At 52.2% G+C, this 18,781-nt stretch overlaps 1 protein-coding gene across 1 annotated transcript in view; it reads left to right on the top strand.

Annotated features, from left to right (window-relative positions):
* Window positions 1–17,249, top strand: part of CEP192 (centrosomal protein 192) — a gene marked incomplete at both ends in the record, with an annotated part of 70,228 nt that extends 52,979 nt beyond the window's left edge. Inside the window, 12 exons of the mRNA XM_080714741.1 lie at window positions 1,431–1,578; window positions 4,469–4,647; window positions 5,062–5,185; window positions 6,655–6,760; window positions 7,600–7,807; window positions 9,579–9,658; window positions 10,283–10,378; window positions 13,027–13,146; window positions 13,675–13,793; window positions 14,515–14,641; window positions 14,943–15,001; window positions 17,111–17,249. Of these exons, the coding sequence (XP_080570867.1) occupies window positions 1,431–1,578; window positions 4,469–4,647; window positions 5,062–5,185; window positions 6,655–6,760; window positions 7,600–7,807; window positions 9,579–9,658; window positions 10,283–10,378; window positions 13,027–13,146; window positions 13,675–13,793; window positions 14,515–14,641; window positions 14,943–15,001; window positions 17,111–17,249 (1,505 nt within the window). The remainder of the gene's footprint in view (window positions 1–1,430; window positions 1,579–4,468; window positions 4,648–5,061; window positions 5,186–6,654; window positions 6,761–7,599; window positions 7,808–9,578; window positions 9,659–10,282; window positions 10,379–13,026; window positions 13,147–13,674; window positions 13,794–14,514; window positions 14,642–14,942; window positions 15,002–17,110) is intronic.
* Between the last annotated feature and the right edge of the window lie 1,532 nt (window positions 17,250–18,781).

The following is an 18,781-nucleotide window of genomic DNA, read 5'->3' as shown; positions in this document are numbered from 1 at the left end:
GGTGGCCCCTCGCTTCTCCTCTCTGCAGGGCAGTCACGGGGTCGGCTTCAGAGCTCGGCGTTTGTGTGGGGGGGCTGGGAGCTGAACACTGTACCTTTGAAATACCCTCCCTCGGCCCTATTTTATTTATTTATTTATTTATTTATTTATTTATTTATTTATTTATTTATTCATTTATTTATGGTGGTACTGGGGTTCCTGGAAACCCTTCTGCCTCCGGGCTACACTCCCAGACACCTATTTTTTATATTTTTATTTGGAAACAGGGTCTCTTAAGCCAGCTGAGGCTGGCTTCGAATCTGCATGATCCTCCTGTCTCTGCTGCCAAGCGTGGGAATTACAAGTGTGAGCCACCATGCCCGGCAGCCCTATTTTATTTTAATTAATTAATTAATTTTGTGTGTGTGTGTGTGTGTGTGTGTGTGTGTGTGTGTGTGTGTGTGGTACCGGGGATGGAACCCAGGTATCTTCTACCTCCAGGTGTTTTATTTGGAAACAGGGTCTAAGTTGCTGAGAGCCTCACTAAGTAGCTGAGGCTGGCTTCAAACCTGTGCGATCTTCCTGTCTCAGCCTCCCAAGTCCTGGGATTACAAGTGTGTGCCACTATACCTGGCCCCCAGCCCTATTTTATCTAGTTTTGAAACAAGGTCTCACTAAGTTGCAAAGGGCATTCTTAAATTGCTGAGGGTGGCCAGGAACTTGTCATCCTCCTGTCTCAGCCTCCCACATACTAGGATTGCAGCTGTGTGCCACCATGCCTGGCTAAGAACTTTGCCCTACAGATGTGCATGTATGTATTATATGTATATATTTATTTACTTTGTGATATTGGGGATTGCACACACAGTGTTTCTGGATTTGCCTAAATTTAATGTCTGCGACATTTTCATATAGGTATTATGCATCCTGAACCTGTTGGAGCTTCAGGTTCCTCACCTTGGAGGAAATTAACCCTCCCTCAAAGAGTTGTTCTGAAATTGTTGATGCACAGGGGCTGGAAAAATGCCTGGCTGTGATGCTGTTATAAAAACGCTTGTTGGGTCATATCTTCCAAACATTGTTATATCAAGACTCACAGCGCCCTGGGATAGCTTGTTGCTCCAGATGATAACCAAGAGTGGCTAAGGACCTTGCCAGAGGTCGCAGAGCTCAAGTGTGGCAAGGATGGTTTAGATTGGGCGGGCATCCTAGCTGGTGCCATGACTTGGAGCTGCCTCCAGCTCACGCCAGCCAGCAGTGTCTCGCCCACCCCAGCCCGAGAAACAGTGTTCTGTGTCTGTCAGCGTGTCTGTCAGCGTGTCAGCGTGTCAGTCAGTGTGTCAGCGTGTCTGTCAGCATGTCAGTGTGTCTGTCAGCGTGTCTGTTCATGTGTCAGTGTGTCTGCTGCTCTGCGTTGTGCTGATGAGAAGATTTGTGTGTTCTTCTTTCAGTGTACGACCTTCCCCAGCGGCCTACTGATGTCCAGCTCTTTTATGGAAGCATGCGTAGAATTGTCCTTTCAGTAATTGGAGACTTCAGAGACCCCGTTTCTACTAGTGAATTTCTTCAGTCTTCCAGCGCTAGCTTGGAACTTAAAAGGTAAAAAACAAATCCACAAGCAAAAGTCTTTCATCAGATTTCAGGGTTATTCACGGTAGAATTAATGTTTCTCCCCTATATTTTATTATTATCTTCTGAAATATTTTTATTTTACCTTTTGTGTGTGTGTGTGTGTGTGTGTGGTCCTGGAGATAGAACCCAGGGGCATTCTACCCCTGAGCTACACCCCCAGCCTGATTTTTTTGTCCTTTATTTTGAAACAGGGTCTCACTAAGTTGTGGAGGGCCTCACTAAGTAGCTGAGGCTGGCTGCGAACCTGTGATCCTTCTGTCTCATCCTCCCAGGTACTGGTGTTACAGGTGTCCACCACCCGGTTGGCTTTTTACCTATATTTTTAGTTAAAATCATTTCAAGCTTTCAGAAAAAGCTTAAATATAGTGCAGATAACGCCTATAAATCTTATATTCAGATCGCCTTATTATCATTCTTGATTTATATAGACTTTTTTTTTTTTTTTGGTAGTGCTGAGGATTGAACCCAGGGCCCCACGAATGCTAGGAAACACTACCACTGAGCTACATCCTTAGCCCTGCTTAGATCTTTTACCTAAACCAACTAGGAGTAAATTGCAAGCCGGGTGTGATGGTGCACATCTGTAATCCCAGTACTTGGGAGGCTGAGACAGGAGGATAGCAGGCTCCGAGCCAACTTCAGCAATTTAGCGACGTCCCCCAGCAACATAGCGAGAACTTGTTTAAAGATAAAAAATAAAATAGGGCTCTGGATGCAGCACAGAGGTAGAGTGCCCCTGGGTTCAGCCTCCACTAGCAAAAACAAACAAAAAGGAGTACATTGTGGGCATGATGACCAGGATGCCCTAAGTCTTTCAAAACCCTTCTGTAACCTGTGGAAAGCCAACAGACTTAAACTGTTAACGTTTTCCTTTCTTCTCTGGAGGCCACACCCAGGGGCATCCTACTCAGTGCTCTACTCCAGCACTCTGTATGTTTGTTTTGAAGCAGGATCTTGAAAGGTCGCTGAGCCCCTACCATGATGTCACGGCTGGCTGCAGACCTGTGGTCCTCCTGTCTCAGCCTCCCAAGTGCACAGCGATACAGTAACACTGCTTAGCCCACAGTTCCCATTTATATTTCACCAGTTGTTATAAGAAGGTCCTCTGCATTTAAACTCGAGTCACAAAATAAAAACGATCTCTTTCTTTTTCTCTAGTCCCAAATCTAGTCTAAGATTACCTTTACAGAGCCGTCTCTACTCTTTCAGTATTGAACAGTACTCTCTCCTTTGCCTTTTATAAGAGATAGCACAGAGGTCGGGTTAGCAGATCTGACCACAGAATGAAAGACATTGTCTGCAATTCAGCTTTACTGACAGTGTTGGTGCAGCCTGCAGAAGGGTGGGTGGGCTGCCTGCGGTGCCCCTCCTTCACAGTGCCCATTGAATCCCCGTGCTCGGCTTCCAGCTTAACACAAGCTTGCGTGGTGGTGCACACCTTTATTCCCCTGCTTGGGAGGGAGCCAGGAGGACCACAGGCTCCCGGCCAGCCTCAGCAACTTAGGGAGGCCCTGTTTCAAAAGAAAGACTAAAATAGGGCTGGGAGTGTCGCTCAGAGGTAGAACGCCCCTGGGTTCAATCCCTAGCACCACACGTACAAAAACATTTAACACAGGTTGTACCGTGTGGCTTACACAAAAGGGGGATTATTTTCAGCCTGGAACTTGTGTTTTCTACTTCGGTAATTATGTGACTTACGTGATAATTCTTCAAAGAACTTAGTCCATAAACTCACAGGTCCCAGCTCTCTTCATCACAGACATTCTAGACCAGTCAGACACCTGCCGTGACACGCATCCACGGTAAGGACGCGAGTGTCCGCCAGCGCTAGCCGCCGCCTCGTTTCTCCACTCATCTTTCACTTTCTCCGCGCTCTGGCTGCAGCGCCCTCCTGCCGTGACTGCCGCCTGCAGGCTCAGGCCGGTTTGAGGACTGCCTCCAGTCCAGTGTGCAGCCATGTTTCTGCTCTGACAGCACAAAGAACGGTGCTGTCAGTTCTCCGCTGGCGCACAATAGTGACTCGTCCTGTTACTGGTAATACTTTTGTCTAATTAAAAATGGTGTCTGCCACCATCCGTCATGGCATTCACCTGTAATCCCAGGACTCGGAGGCTAGGACGAGAGGATCACAGGTTCATGGCCAGCCTTAGCAACGTAGTGAGGCTCTCTTCTCAATTTAGTGAGACCCTGGCTTACTCTTTTTTGTTTGTTTGTTTGTTAAATGTAAAACCCAGGGCTTCATGTGTGCTAGACAAGCCCTCTACCTCAGCCTTAGAAACTACTTTTAATTGTATAAAATATGGGGGATTTTTATTCACTAAAAAGTACCTGGCAAGCTGGGTGTGGTGGTACACACTTGTAATTCTGGAACTTGGGAGGCTGAGATAGGATTGCAGGGTTAAAGCCAGTCTCAGCAACTTCGGATCTCAGCAACTTAGTGAGACCCTTTTTCCAAATAAAAAAAGTAGGTTTGCTGTAGCCCAGAGGTAGAAGGCTAGGGTTCCATCCCTAGTACCAGGTACATGAATACGTGGTACTTTTTTTTTTTTTGGTGGTACTGGGGTTCCTGAAAACCCTTCTACCTCCAGGCTGCACTCGTAGACACCTATTTTTATTTGGAAACAGGGTCTCTTAAGCCAGCGTGGCTGGCTTTGAACCTGTGCGGTCCTCCTGTCTCTGCCTCCCAAGTGCGGGGATTACAAGTGTGCGCCACCACGCCCGGCCAAATACATGGTACTTAATCCCCTTTCAGTTTTATGAAGAATTAGTATAGAAATGTGGGGAACAATCTATCTTTTCCTTGTTTTGAACCTCTCTCTTTGTCTCTCTCTGCCTTTTTAATTTTAATAACTTGCAGTGAGTCGAGAGCTTCCGGAAAACACAGTGGCAACGTCTCCTTGGATGTTCTGCCGGTTAGAGGCCCTCAGGGGAAGCCGTTTCCCTCACAGACTGCCTGCCCACCTCCAGATAACTCGGCCTCTGAGGAGATGTGGACTGTCCGACCCGAGCACTTGATCCTGCTGGCCCCTTCTTCCTGTGAGTTGTTGCTTCCCGAGGGTGCGGAGTGGCCATCTTGCACTCTGGACTGGGGGGACCTCACCCTGGCGCGGAGGAGCCCCGTCCCCCGGTCCTGCGCTGAGCCCCAGCCAAGCTCCGCAGCCTGCCACAGAGCTGCACATGCCCCCAGTGCCCGCCCTGGCACAGTCGGCCGAGAGGGGCGCGCAGCACCGCGCACGCACTGGGCAAACACAGGCAGTAACGGTTTTCAGACTTCTGTTTTTCTCATTCAATATCACAGTGTCTAGTTTCTAGATGTTATCAAGTAGAACTGTTTTCACGAGGATTTGAGATTGCTGTAATTGAGCAGTATTTACTTAGGATTCTTTCTCTTGTTAACATTTGCCTTTTTCACTAGTGCGAAATGTAAGGGACATTTATCTCTTCCAATAGGTGATTTGGCAAAAACTCAGTGCTTCCTGATCGTAAATAATTCTGTGAGATTACTGAAATTTGAGCTGTATTGGCCCGCACATTGCCTGACAGTCACGCCACAGCACGGCTTTATTGAGCCGGAGTAAGTATGCCTGCCGTGTTCTCTGGTGTGATTCAGTGCTCTTGTGGTGACTGTGTCTGTTCAGGGCCGCAGATCTGTGGCCAAGTGCCTGCCCTCTATGTATGAGGCCCGAGGTTCCATCCACAGCACTGCAAAAAATAAGCTCGTTGGGTGAGAGCTTGCACTTTGCTAACTGGGCAGAGCAGGCCCTGGCTTTGTGGGGATGGGCCCAAGACTCATGCCCACTAGCGGAGTGGCGATCGCGTGCGCGCTGGGCAGGCTGTGCCTGCCACGGTACAGGGCGGGCTGGAGGTGAGGCAGGCAAGCCCTCTGCACACAGAGCCCAAGCCCGGCAGCAGAAGCCGGGGTGTGTGTGGCTCCCCTGATGCCCTGCTGCTCTCCGGCTTCTGACAGGCACTTCTCAGCCAGGACGTCCTGGCTTGTACCATGTCTGAGCTCTAGCAGAGGCTACTTTTTACGTGGAGTGTTGTAAGATGTCTCGGGGGCTACAGAAGCTCGGCTGCCCCGTACACAGCCTTGTTGTACGGCCGGCCTGGCCGTGGCTCTGTGGCTTCTGGGGCTGCGCTGGGTGGGCGCAGAGCTCTGCCATCTGGAGCCGCCGTGCGTTTGGGATCAGCAGCTTTGCAGGACAGCAGTTTCTTTACTTTTGCCAGACAGTGAGTGCACATTGCAGGCGCATTTACCGGAGGAGACCGAGGGAAGTGCGGATACAGACACCCACAGAAACAGGGCAGTGGAGGCAGCGGCACAGGTGCTTCCCGCGGCGCCAGCCGAGAGTGCGGCCCGCCTCCATGACTGTGGCTGGTGGAGTCTCCCCGTCACAGCCTGGTCACAGCATTCGCCGACATTAGACCCTCCCTGGCGCTCGGTGAGCTGGAGGCCACCCTGAGCCCAGAAGGATGAGCGGCAGCCAGAAGAAACTGTCTCTTCATCTCCCGCCTACCGTTTCTTCCGCTTTCCTTCCCCGCCGTTAAGTCTCTGGGATCCTGACAGCAGCATTCCTTTCTGTTAGGAGGGTTAGAGCTTTTGTAATGTGGAGCCTTTTCCCCAGACATCTTTAAATTACTTTTGAAATGTATTTCTAGCTGGGCGTGGTAGCACACACTTGTAATCCTGGAGGTGAGGCAGGCAAGCTCTTTGCACACAGAGGAGGCTGAGACAGGAGGATCACAGGTTGGAGGCAAGCCTCAGCAACTTAGCAGAAGTTTATTTTTCAAAATGAAAAAACAGGGCTGGGGGTGTGGGTTGGAGGTAGAACGACCTTGGCTTCGTTCCCCAGCACCACCAAGAGAAGGTGTTCCCCCAGCATGGGGTGTCTTCACGGGCTTTGCCTTTGGCGGGCGGCCTCCCTCGTGCCTTCTCAGCCAGAGGCAGCTGCCGGGTGGCAGCAGGATGTGTACGTGTCGGCATTACCGCTGTAGACGTGCAGGATGCTCACGGCTTTTTATTACGCAATTCTTCTTTTAAAGGAGTAAAGTGCAGATTCTTGTGAGTCCTAATTCTTCCTTATCCACGAAGCCGTCAGCGTTCCCGTGGAGCGGCCTGATCTATGTGCACTGCGACGGCGGACAGAAGGTACTCGTGAGGTGCCCTCTGCCAGCAGCGCCCCCTGTGGCTCTTGTTTATCATTCGAGTCAACCCTCGGGTCTAGAATGCAGGAGAGGTGCTGGCCGACCAGCCCAGCGAGGTGCTCTTCATGCCATTAGAGCTTTTAGGCTAGTGTCTCACTCTTAGTGACCCGAGCGGTTCGCTGGGGGACTAGAAGCCACTGCCGATTTGTAAAATGTGTTTATAAATGGCTTGGTGCAGTGGTGTGCGCCTATATTCCCAATACCTGGGAGGCTGAGACAGGAGGATCGCATTTGAGGCCAGCCTCACTTCACGAGGCCCTCAGCTTAGTGAGAGACTGTCTCAAAAGTGGAAAGGGCTGGACTGCAGCTGGGAGGCAGCTGTTCCCTGGCCTCAGTCTCCAGTGCAGATAAAAGGTAGCAGGGTAGCGGGGATGGGTAGGGGGTCAGAGTCAAAGAATTACTTTGAGATCTGAATAAACTTTAATTTCAGAGTGTTTTATTTACTTAACGTTATTCTCTACCATAATTTGAAAGTCAAGAGGCTGAAGCAGGGGGACAGTCGCCAAGTTCAAGGCCAGCCAGGGCAACTTCGTGAGACTCTTTCTCAAAGTAAAAAAGGCCCAGCCAGGCCCAGCGCCTGCCTGCAATACTAGTGCCCGAGGCTGAGGGGAGGCCCTAGGTCCAAGGCCAGTGTGTGGTAACTCAGTGAGACCCCACTGCACGATAAGAAGATGAAGAGAGTGCCGCTGGCTCCATCCAGCACCCCACCCACAGAAAATCGGAATTGTTTCTTTTGAAATGATGGTTACTTTTTTGTCTTATCCCTTTATTTGGTCATTTTAGAAAATTGTGAAAGTTCAAATTCGAGAAGATTTGGCGCAGGAAGAACTTTTGCCTGGTGTGATCTCTGATCCGTTTGGGGTTCTCATCCCAGCAACTGAGCCTTCCTTGAGTCATTTGGTAAAGCCAGTGCCCAAAGCCCCTTCCACCAAGGTTGAAGTCAGAAGCAAGACTGTTACTTTCCCCCCCACGGAGCCCGGCGGGACTTCAGGTACCACGTCGCGGGGTGGGGCGCTGGCGCCGCTTACTGAGTCTCCTGCTCTGCTCTGCATTTTGTTTCTTTCTTTTACTGGAAATGGAACCCCAGGACATTCTACCTCCGAGCTCCACACTCAGCCTTAGTTTTATTCTTTATTTTGAAACAGGGTCTCACTGAGTTGCAAAGGGCCTCACTAAGTAGCTGAGGTTGGCCTCAAACTGCGATCTTCCTGTCTCAGCCTCCCGAATGCTGGGATTACAAGGGTGTGCCACCACGCCTGGCTTCTCTGTTATTTTTAATTAGTTAGTTTACTTTTGCAGGGCCACACCACAGACGAATGCTCTGTTCTTAACTTAGTAATGAGTGTAAGTTTGCCCCTACTTCAGGTGAAAATCAAGTAGTCACTGGCAATCCTACCAGGATTTAGGAGAGTGAATTTAAAATGTGAATCCTGGGCACCAGGTGGCTCCATGTGTCCAGGGACGTGGATTTCAGCTGATGGCCAGAACTAGCCCTGCCCAGGTCTTTCACCAGATTGATAAGGTGATAGGTTAGGAGATGGACCCAGGAGTGGTGACACACTCCTGTGATCTCAGTACTCGGGAGGCCAGGCCTGGAGGACCACAGGCCCAAGGCCGGTCTCAGCAGCATAGCAAGACTCAGCAGCTTGGGGAGACCCTGTTTCAGAAACGTAAGGTAAAAAGAGCAGTGGGTGTAGCTCAGAGGTAGGACGTTCTGGGTTCGATCCCCAGTACCGCAGAAATAGATGAGTTAGACGAAGGAAGGGAGATGGTGGAGCCGGGCTCAGCGCCGGGTGCCTGAGGTGCCAGAGAGGCTGAGCGGACAGCCCACTCCCACAGGGAAGACGGCCCCTGCCCCTGCTGCCCCTGCTGCCACCTCGCGAGGTGGCGCCTGCGGGTGCAACAGGGCGCCCCAACCCCGCTGTCGGTCGGTCAGTCCTTCCCTCCCTCGGTACTGGGGTGGAGCCAGGGCCACCGCACCGCAGCCCTGTTTTCGGCTTGGTTTTGAAGCCAGCCTTGCTCAGCTGCTGAGGCTCAGGAGTCCTGGGGCTGGCCTCAGACCTTGCTGTCCTGCCTCTGCCTCTGCCCTCTGCTGGTCGCGCAGAGCAGCGGCCATGCCCCGGCCAGTCAGGAAGCCGGCTCTAGCTCCCCGTGGGCTGCCTCCTGCCCTGCCCTCCCCTCCTGCTGGTGCTCTGTCCAGGCCTGCAGCCTCCTCTGACCTGGCTGCAGCCTGTGGCCTGTCCTTAGGAAGGCTGGCTCTGCCCCATGAGCTGCCCTGACCCCGTGCTCCACATCCCGACCCAGGCTTCTCCCCGGCGCCAGCTGCACCATGCCCCTGCTGCCCTGGCTTCGGGGTCAGATCTCGAGCCGGAGCACTGTTGCGCAGTCTGGGTGCCCCTCCCACCCTCTCCAGGGTTCTCTGCTCTCCTTTCTCTTTCTGGGCCTCAGCTCCTCACTTCCACCAGCCTGTGGCTCCGCTCTCCCTCCCTCAGGCTGCTTGTTCTGAGTTCTGTTGCCCCCCCCCCCATTCCCGGCCCCTCCTGAGACGCCTTTGTCATCTGGACCCCCCTCCTGAGGGCTGCTGCTCTGGCTCTGCACAGCAGCTGTTCACGGCTCAGGTGTCGCCCCCGTGTCGATAGCTCCAGCTCCTCCACATTGTCTTATTCTTAGGGTAAAATCCAAGCTAGGGGTCCCGCTTCTCAAGTGTTTAGGAAATTGCCACTCCTGTTGGGCGGCTCCTAAGCTGTGCTGTGTCCTCCTAGAGAGCTGCCTGGAGCTGGAGAACCACGGCCCCGCGGGCGTCACGTGGCACCTGTCGTCCTTTGCTCCCCCCTATGTCAAGGTCAGTCGTGCCCCAGGCCCTCGGAGCCTGGGCGCCACGTGGCTGTCGGACGGGCTTGCATGGCGGCTGTGGGATTCACCTCGCCAGTGCCTCTGCTCCGTGTCCCTGTGGGCGGGGTGTACGTGCCAGGTCTCTCACTAGGTGATTCTGAAAAGTTACATTGAGTTTGCGTCAAAATCCGCACGGCTCCCCTCGTGTCTCTCAGTCCTCATTTCCCTGTGGGCTAAACTCACGGCCTCCTACAGAGGATTGTGTGCACACAGGGTTTCCTCTCCCTGCTCCGTGCGGTGCTCCCTCCCCTGGAGCTGCAGAACTAGGCAGAGCGCCCTCCGCCAGCGCATCGGCCGCGTGTGGGCCAGACGCCGTGGCCCTCCGCCTTAGGTTTTATGTGACAGCATTTTTGAGCCACAGTGCCAATAAAATGTGTGTGAAAGGCAGTCACCGGATCTGCTGAAGGTGAAAGGCGCTGCGTAGGGTGTTAAGGGGGTGGGTCCCAGGGCACTTGGGCAAGAGGCAGCCGCCTTGTGAGCAGTACTGTGCAGGCCATCGTGCCGGGGCGCCCCGAGGGGTGGTGTCGAGGTGACCCTCTGACCGTGGTTTCTGACTTCTGATGCTTGCTGGCAGGGGGTTGATGAGAGCGGAGATGTCTTCAGAGCTACCTACGCGGCCTTCAGGTGTTCTCCTCTTTCAGGAACACTGGAAAGCCATGACACCCAGAAGGTGAGTTTCCACCATTTCTTCTCATCCCCTGGTGCTGTTCGGTGCAGTCCTGTCCGCCTTCCCTCGGCTGCAGGCCTCAGCGCCAGGCTGCCTGTGGGAGGCGGCCTTGTTCCCGGAGACCCGACCCGGGTCCTCAGGTGGCCCAGGAAGACCCCTTCGTTCTCGTGCTGAGGTGCACCTGCTGCCACACTTGGTGTGGCACAGGCCGGTGTGTCAGACTTTCACACTGGTACGAGCTGCAGGGCATAGCTGCACGCTCTCTCCTCTCCTGCTCTCACTCTTGAAGGACATACTCAAGCGCCATCTGTTCCCCTTGTCCAGTCACTGCAGACGCAGAGCAGAATGGAGAACAGACACCGTGCCGAGCTGTGTTCAGCCTCTGGAGGGGCTGCAGAGCGCAGACCGCCGGAGACCCCCTTGCATCCTGGGCGCAGCATCGTGGGGCAGTGCCCAGGCTGATCTAAGGTTCAGACAGCACCAGGCAGAACCCTAGCTGGCTTTTAAAATATCTTGTTTTCATGGTGGCACATGCTTATAATCCCAGCACTTGGGAGGCTGAGATAGGAGAATCGTAGGTTGGCAGTCAGCTTTAGCTACTTAGTGAGGCCCTCTGCAACTTAGAGACCCTGTTTCAAAATGGAGAATAAGCCGGGCGTGGTGGCACACACTTGTCATCCCAGCACTTGGGAGGTTGAGACAGGAGGATTGCTCGGGTTCGAAGCCAGCCTCAGCTACTTAGTGAGGCTTTCAGCAACTTAGTGGGACCCTGTTTCCAAATAAAATATAAAATAGGTTTGAGAGTATAGCCGGGAGGTAGAAAAGCCCCTGAGTTACACGCCCAGTACCAAAAATAAAAAAAAAATCAATCTGGAGGTGTAGCTCGAAGTTAGAATGCCTCTGGGTTCCATCCCCAGTACAGTGAAAAATAAAAAGTAGGCAAATATCTTGTTTGTTTTGAAGTTGGCAGGTGATCTAATGGTTGGTATGGCATACAAGGGACCCAAAATAAAAATAACAAAATTGAAGAACTCATACTTGTCACTTTACAAAGTAGAAAGCCGCGTACTTCTAGAACAGAAATGTGCCACGTCCAGGGAAACGCAGTCCCACAGACCGCAGGGTGGAGTTGGGCTCCTGGGCCCTCGTATTTGTCAATGCTCTTGATGGGACCAAGACAACCCACGGAGGAAGATGCGGTTCAGCAAATGGTGCTGAGACAACTGGACACGCACAGGTCAACGTGTTAGATAGGATCCTGACTCAGCAAAATATAGAAAAGTTAAAACGGATCCTCAGTGTCAGATAGGAATAAGTCATCACCTGGGCTATGCGTTTGTTTCATAAGCGCGTCACCAATAAAGCACAAGCTACAGAAAAGAAAATAAGTGAGTTACCAGAGCTAAAAGTTATCAGGAATAAAAATATCCACATGAGCCGGGCGTGGTGGCGCACGCTTGTCATCCCCGCACTTGGGAGGCAGAGACAGGAGGATCGTGCAGGTTCGAAGCTAGCCCCGCACGCTGGCTTAGGAGACCCTGTTTCCAAATAAAAATGCAAAAATAGGTCTGGGAGTGTAGCCCGGAGGTAGAAGGGCTTCCAGAAACCCCAGTACCACCAAAAAAAAAAAAAAAAAAAAAAAAATCCACATGACGCAGTGGAAGTCTTTGCAGGTCACTGACAAAGGACTCACATCCAGAACCTGGAGAAAACGTTGACAGCTGAAAGACAGACTACCGGGTTTCTCTTTCTCCGCTTCCATGTGGGTCAATGTTAGGTCACAGGGGTTTGTTTTCGTGTTAAGTCCAGACTCGATTCTGACTAGTTGCTGACCTCACTGAACTTTCTGATAATGCGAAGCTCTTCTCACATGCGCTGGGCATAGTCTCCGTGGTCTCTGGGCAAAAACATGACGCAGACCTACCAGACAGCCAGAAGACAGTCGAATGGACCTGCCCACCGCCCCAAGGGCCGCACATGGTTTTAAGCCTTAGGCCTCCCTCGGAGCCTTCCCCTGCTGTGCAGCTCTGGCTGGCGTGCTGAAGCTCACCCAGGGCGCGGGAGCACTCGCCCTGCGGTGCCAGCCCTCCCCGGCCGCCCCTGCAACCTGTCCTTGTGTGGCACAGAGGGGGCTGCGCAGGCAGCGTCCTGGGGACTGCCCTCCCGGAGGGTGCGCCACAGCGCTGGCACTCTGAAAACTTCCCTCCAGAAGAGCATTTGCTGTACACTTTCAGGAACATGTCGTAGAAAGCCTTTGAAAAAGTATAGTCTGGCGCTGGGCGTGGTGGCACACACTTGTAATCCCCGCACTTGGGAGGCGGAGACAGGAGGATCGCACGGGTTTGAAGCCAGCTGTGCTGGCTTAACAGACCCTGTTTCCACATAAAAAAGTATAAAATAGGTCTGGGAATGTAGCCCGGAGTCAGAGGGCTTCCAGGAACCCCAGTACCACACACACACAAAAAAAGTATAGTCTGGATCTTAAGTGGTTACCAACCCTGTTAGAAATTGCATTGGTGGACGTTCCTCTGTAACGAGTGGCTTTTTTGTTCCGCGCTCTCACACCAGCGCCTGTGGGGGTGGTCTGCACATAGGTGCGGCCCTTGGGGCGGTGGGCAGGTCCATTCGAATGCCTTCTGGCTGTTTGGTAGGTCTGCGTGACGTTTTTGCCCAGAGATCACGGGGACTATGCCCAGTTCTGGGACATCGAGTGCCACCCTGTTCAGGAGCCTCATAGGACGCACACGTTGAGGGTCCAGCTCTCTGGACAGGTGAGTGACACCGGCTCTGAGCGGCTCGTCTTGTGTCTGGAGCACACTGGAGGTGCAGGCTCTCCTGGTGCCGCTGCGCCCGCCTGTCTCCGCGCTGCCTGAAATCAATGTCTGCTTAATTATAGAAGTACTGCGGTGAGGCCAGACCGTACAGCACAGTGTGCAATTCGGGGACGTGAGGATCAGAACTCTCCCTTTAAAAAATGTTAAAGGAACCGGGCATGGTGGGCACGCTTGTCATCCCAGCATTTGGGAGGCTGAGATGGGAGGATCACGGTTCGTGGGCAACCTCAGCTACTTAGGCCCTTTGCAACTCAGTGAGACCCTGTTTCAAAATAAAGAATAAAAAATAGGGCTGGGGGTGTAGCTCGAGGTAGAATGGCCCTGAGTTTCATCCCCAGTACAGCAAAAAAAAAAAAAAAAAAAGTTATAGGAAACAGTAGAATCCCAGTAGGAATCCGCAAACACTAGTCTGCGTGTTTTCTAGGGTGTTAACTTCTCCCTGTCCCCCATGATTCTTCTATCCAGAGCATTGGAGCTGGGAGCGAGGCTGAGAGCTCATGCCCTTCCACAGACGCCCTCGTCAAACTGGACACCGTGGCTGAGTCCCGGAGGCGCACCCCACCGGCCTCCTCCATGCTCCCCAGGTGTGTCCTGTGGGCCCGGCCGCAGGGCAGGGCAGCGCAGTCTTTCCCGAGCGGTCAGTGGCCCGTATGTCCCACTCCCCGTGCCCTGGTTTCTGGGGCCCAAGGCTGGTCTTGCTCCAGCGCCACTGTGCATGTGCACACGGTCACACTGTCCATCCGGCTGCACGTCTTTTTGGCCGCGCTGTGTGCCGTTACTCAGACAATCTGTTCATTTCCTTACCAAGATCCACGCGTCACAATTTGGGTATTATAAGCTAAGGTGCTATGAACGTTGCACGTGCATTTTTTGGGTATGTTTTTATTTGTGGGGCTAAAAATACATGCTTTGCCTAGAATTGCTGGGTTACACATAATGTATTTGACTTTTTTAGGTACTGGGCATTGAACCTGGGATGTTTGGCCCAGTCGTAATTTTAAAGATTTTTCTTTTTGGTACTGGAGGTTGAGCCCAGAGGTGTTGTACCTCCAAGCTGCACCCACCCCTGCACCTGGCGGGTGGCTCTCGGAGTGGCCTATGGACGGTGTGAGTGGCCAGGAGTGGAGGGACGAGGGCCAGGCTAGCCTGGAGGCCTGAGGAGGCCCTGCCGCTCCAGGCTCTCCTGCCCCTGCGCCATCTGCAGGGGCCTCTGCTGGCGGCAGACATGTGCAGTTCTTACAAGCCCTGGGAGAGAGGAACGGTGCTGCTGTAGATCTTAACAACCGCCTTCCCCTCCCAAAGCAGGCAGCTGGACATGAGCCGGCGCGGGGTGCACGCCCCAGAGGATGTGTACATGTTCCTGCCCACCAGAGCTGGGGAAGCACGGATGCTCAAAGTCAGTCTGCGAAATAATTCTTTTATTACACACTCCGTAAGTTGGGAATATTACTGTGGGTTTGGGGAACATAAAGGCATTCAAAAATTTGATGAAAATTTTCCTGATGATTTGAACTGTAATGAGTTAATTTCAGTTAATTTTTAAAAAATGGCTTATTACAGCATTTGAAAAGAAATTCACGAGAAGTTCATGATTCTCTCTTTGGAAGTCAAGGACTTTGCTTTAACTTTGTTTTTACTCTATGTGTGTCTTGAATCAAAGCCACACGGGATGTTTTACGCGTGCTAAACTGTGATTTGCGTAACTTCCTAAAGTGTCTCCTGTTGCGTTCCAGCTGAAGTTCTTGAGCCCCAGAGAGCCTTTCTACATCAAGCATTCCAAGTACTCCCTGAGGTGAGTGGCTTGCAGCCGCAGCTCCCTGCAGCCCAACATTGCCAGCAGCAAGGACCCGGGGTCAGGCGTCCCGCGCCGCGGCCCTGCAGCCGAGCTTCTCAGCTGTGGCTCGCTTCTGCCATGGCTCCTGCTCATGGGTCGCTCTCAGGGACAGAACGCTGGCGACTGGGGCCCTGGAGAACTGCTTTCCTGAGCCTCGTCCGGGTGCCGCAGCCTCCTTGAGTTGGGCCTCACTTCTTGTCTTTTTTTTTTGTACTGGGGATTGAACCAAGGGGCATTCTGCCTCTAAGCAATACCTCCAGCCCTTTTTACTTTTTAATTTCGAAAGTGGGTCTCACAAAGTTACTGAGGCTGGCCTTGAACCTGTGATCCTGCTGTCTCTGCCTCCTAAGTACTGGTGTTATATGTATGCCCCACTATGCCCTGCCCAAACAAGGTAAGATTGTGTTTTAGTTAAAATTTGTAAGCCAAATCAACTTCTTCCTTCATCCTTCCCAGAAAAAGAACCAAACTTTGTCCATTCACAGACGTGCTGTGAGGGTGGGGCCTGTTTCCATAGGAGAGCAGGCTGGACCTCCGAGGCAGGAGAGAGAAGGGGGATTTTGAGTGGAATTTGGGCCCTTCGGTGGCATCCTAATTCCCTCACTCTGCTGCAGCAGAATACTGGAGATGCTTAACAGCAGAGTTTTCCTCCCGGCTCCAGAGCCCAGGAAGGCCAGGTCAGGGCACCAGCAGAAGGCCCTTTGTGCTCACAGGTGACCATCTCCCCTGGCCCTCTGGTGGCAGAGGCCACTCGCCACCACTGAGGACTTCCACAGAAAGATTTGAGTGAGGGCTGCAGACAGTCATGGTAAGGCACAGTGAGGTGGTCCTTACGACATCGACACCGTCTAAGTTAAAATACCGCCCTGACAGTCAGATGTCAAATTATTTTCATCGTCTACATAACCAAAGCTCATCTCCTTGCAGTCACCTGGTCGTACAGGTGTTTTGCCACTTCTCGTGTGGGCTCTGAAGACATCAGCAAAGACGACAGGAGCCGTGAGGGCCGCACGTCGTAAATGAGGTGGTGTTTCGTTGGTTCTGTCCACAGAAAGTGTGTGTGTTGCTGGCCTTTTCACAGTAGACGTTTCTGCTGAAGTCTCTGCCACTGCGGTGCTGGGAGCTCCTGCGCTGTCTTGGTGAACACCTTGCATTAGCAGGCCTTGGGGCGTTATCTAGAGTGTCTGAAGGAACTTGAGAACAGGAGGAGACATTTTTAAATTGAGCACAGTGTGGAAGTTTAGGGAAACTAGCATTGAAATAGTTTCACAAGATACATTTGCTTATATTCTTTGGAGTTACTGTGTCGTTTTTAAACTCTTACACTCTGAAGGCCAGGTGTAGGCACAGACCTGTAATCCCAGGACTTGGAAGCTGAGACAGTAGGATTGCAGGTTCAGAGCCAGCCTGAGAAACGGTGAGACCCTACTTAAGAACAAAGAGTGGGCGTGGCTGGAGGCAGAACCCTCTGGGTTAAGTCTTGTTGTCACCAAACCCCTGCGTGCGGCTCCAGCTCCGCACTGCGTGGCCAGCTGAGGACTCGCGCTCGGGGTGCGTCCCTGGAGGGGCCGAGCGGTGCAGCGGACAGGGCCCGCCCAGCCCGAGTGCCTGATACCACCTAGGCAGCAGTGTGTGGGTATGTACACGCAATCACCCTGTGTCCACAGGCCCGTGTGGATGTGTACACACACGCACAGTCGCCCTGTGTCCACAGGCCCGTGTGGATGTGTACACACACGCACAGTCGCCGTGTCCACAGGCCCGTGTGGATGTGTATACACACGCACAGTCGCCGTGTCCATAGGCCCGTGTGGATGTGTACACACACGCACAGTCGCCCTGTGTCCACAGGCCCGTGTGGATGTGTACACACACGCACAGTCGCCGTGTTCACAGGCCCGTGTGGATGTGTACACACACAGTCACCTGCCCTCCGTGTCCATGGGTTTCCCCCTTTGCGTCATTCCTAATTAAGCACTGCCGTCTCAGACGCTGGAGATTGGCCTGTCGCGTGCTCGCGGCCTCCGAGCTGCTGGGTCACGTGCTGCCCTGCCCCCCTTTCTGCAGAGCCCGGCACTACATTCACGTGCCCGTGTACTTCAGACCAAAGGCGGCAGGCAGATTCGAGGCTCTGCTGGTCGTTCAGACAGATGAAGGCAGGAGCGTCGCTGTTCGATTAATCGGCGAGGCCCTTGAGAAGAGCTGATGGAATACATTTTGTGTACATTACTAAGTTATATTTGGGCAACTTCTTTTCCTTCACTACAGTTATGCTGTTGTATATATTTTGTATGATAACTGGTTGTGTATAACTATAGATTTTTTTGTTTTGAGAAGTTAATCTTGAAGACCTAACTAAAATATCATGTATCTGGCCACAGCATTGTATTAACTTTTATGGAGAAGAGCTATATTTTTGCACTGATTATGATATCCTGAGTAAATATGGCATATATTTTAATGTGGTATATCCAGAAATAAACTTAATTTCCACTAACTTGTCTTTTATGTGAGGTTGATCCTGTTATGGACACCGGGGCTTACAGGGGAAAACACCACGTATCTGTCCACTGTCCTGGCCGCGGGTGGTCAGGACTCGGGAAGAGACCCCGTGACCGTGCAGGCTCATGGAACCTGACCAGAGGCCCGCCCTCACTTCCCCCGGGGCAGCTCATCTACCCCTCCCGCAAGATACAGGTGGGCCTGGGAGGGCGTGTCCGAGTGCGCACTCTGTCTCAGCGCTTGCCCGCTACACTAACAGTCCTACCTTGGCTTCACAGCTGAGCTTTCTAGTTCCTTATTTATTCTACCTCGGGCTAAGAAAAAGGACCCATGGTATAACAACAGCACAAAAGCCATAGCAATGTCATATAGAAATTAGAATATTGCTTTATTTTGCTAATTATTTCCAAGTTTCTAACCTGTGATTTTTCTTTCTCATTACAGTATTTTTGTGTGTGTGTGTGTGGGGGGGACTGGTGATTGAACCCACCAGAGATGTTCGACTTAAAGCCCCTCCCTCCCCTACTTTTTTAGGAAACAGGATCTAAGTTGCTGAGACTTGTCTCAGATCTGCAATCCTTGTCTCAGCCTCCCAGCTACTGGGTTTATAGGTGTATGTCTCCATGCCTGGCCCAACCCTATTTTTTTTTTTTTTTTTTGGTGGTACTGGGGTTCCTGGAAGCCCTTCTACCTCCGGGCTACACTCCCAGACCTATTTTTTATATGTTTTTATTTGGAAACAGGGTCTCCTAAGCCAGCGCGCGTGGCTGGCTTCGAACCTGCGCGATCCTCCTGTCTCTGCCTCCCAAGCGCGGGGATTACAAGCGTGCGCCACCACGCCCGGCCTCCAACCCTATTTTTTAAATTTTTATTTTGAGCCAGGCATGGTAGCGCACACTTGTAATCCCAGCATTTGGGAGGCTGAGGATCACGGTTTGAGGACAGCCTCAGCTACTTAGTGAGGCCCTCTGCAACTCAGTGAGACCTGGTTTCAAATTAAATAATAAAAATAGGGCAGGGGGTGTAGCTCGGAGGTCAAATACCCCTGGGTTCCAGCCCCAGACCCTCAAAAAGAATTTTTTTTAAAGAAGCATCATCACTAGGTTGATGAGGGTCTCACTACCTGCTGAGGACACTTTTAGAAGTCTGCTTCTCGTGGCTGTAAAGCGGCTGCAGGCATGGTCTTGCCCGTTTCCCTCACTGGAGTCATAGAAGTGCGGCTGCCTCTTAACCAGG

The sequence above is a fragment of the Muscardinus avellanarius genome (genome assembly GCF_963383645.1).
Source record: "Muscardinus avellanarius genome assembly, chromosome: 17".
NCBI classification, from domain to species: Eukaryota; Metazoa; Chordata; class Mammalia; order Rodentia; family Gliridae; genus Muscardinus; species Muscardinus avellanarius.
Note: the sequence above shows the minus strand (reverse complement) of the source record. Positions and strands in the feature narration are given on the sequence as shown.